The 1,244-nt window shown below is 49.0% G+C and overlaps 1 protein-coding gene across 1 annotated transcript in view; it reads left to right on the top strand.

The window, feature by feature from the left end:
* LOC101861398 overlaps nucleotides 1–1,244 on the top strand; it is a gene marked incomplete at both ends in the record, with an annotated part of 10,964 nt that overhangs the window by 4,928 nt on the left and 4,792 nt on the right. Inside the window, 1 exon segment of the mRNA XM_013089254.2 lies at nucleotides 693–774. Within this exon segment, the coding sequence (XP_012944708.1) occupies nucleotides 693–774 (82 nt within the window).

Below are 1,244 nucleotides of genomic sequence, written 5' to 3'. Positions count from 1 at the left end.
AGGTACCCCAACACCAACAGCTTCTCTAGGTACCCCAACACCAACAGCTTCTCTAGGTACCCCAACACCAACAGCTTCTCTAGGTACCCCAACACCAACAGTTTCTCTAGGTACCCCAACACAAGCACCTAGACTTGGCACTGCAACACAAACAGCAATCGATGGAACAGCCACTTTCGGTACAGCAACAGCAATAACAGCTATAACAGCAACAACAGCAGCAGTGGACGCAACAGCCATCGCCCCTACGGCCACATCGACAGCGGTTGAAGGAACAGCAGCTGTTGCAACAGCAGTACCCACTGATGGAACAGCCGTCACCCCTACATCGGCAGTACCCACTGATGGAACAGCCGTCACCCCTACATCGGCTGTATTCATTGATGGAACAGCCGTCACCCCTACGTCGGCTGTATTCATTGGTGGAACAGCCGTCACCCCTACATCGGCAGTACCCACTGATGGAACAGCCGTCACCCCTACATCGGCAGTACCCACTGATGGAACAGCCGTCGTCTCTACATCGGCAGTACTCATTGATGGAACAGAGGTCACGCCTACACAAGCAGTGTCCATTGACGGAACAGCCGTCACCCCTACATCGGCTGTCTACGTCACCGCCACGGACACAGCGGGTATCTTGCCGTCCTTTTACGTTGACTCGACAGCAGCAGCAGCAACAACAACAGCAGCAGCAGCAACACCAACAGCAACAGTTTGGCTAGAGACATACTCAGCTCACCCATACGAGACCGCCACAGCGCCTGACTTCTCGTGAGTTCAGTTTTGTCTTGTCCCATAGACTCGATGTACTCTCCTAGATCAGACACTGTCATGGCCGCCCATAGACTTAATGTACTCTCCTAGATCAGACACTGTCATGGCCGCCCATAGACTTAATGTACTCTCCTAGATCAGACACTGTCATGGCCGCCCATAGACTTGAATTCTAATGTAAAATAGATGGTCGCCTTTAAGCACAAGGGGGCTATCCCAAAAAGGCTTTTTTAAAGACAATCAAAGATAAAGTTTTTGCCCCTTTTTCAGTTTCTTTAAAAGACAAGGAGAGTTTTCTCTATAACCAAACAAATATACACACCAATGACACCAAACTTCTCCTTTAGGTAGGGCAATGTCCACTTTTGGTGTAGGTCAAGATTTCTGGAAACCCCCGAAATCTGGGTTAGTGGTAACCCACTTGTCCTTAAAAGCAACCAAATAAAACCAATATTTTTAAAAAGTTA

The sequence above is a fragment of the Aplysia californica genome, unplaced genomic scaffold, assembly GCF_000002075.1.
Source record: "Aplysia californica isolate F4 #8 unplaced genomic scaffold, AplCal3.0 scaffold00910, whole genome shotgun sequence".
NCBI classification, from domain to species: domain Eukaryota; kingdom Metazoa; phylum Mollusca; class Gastropoda; order Aplysiida; family Aplysiidae; genus Aplysia; species Aplysia californica.
This window is presented reverse-complemented; position numbering and strand designations above follow the sequence as displayed.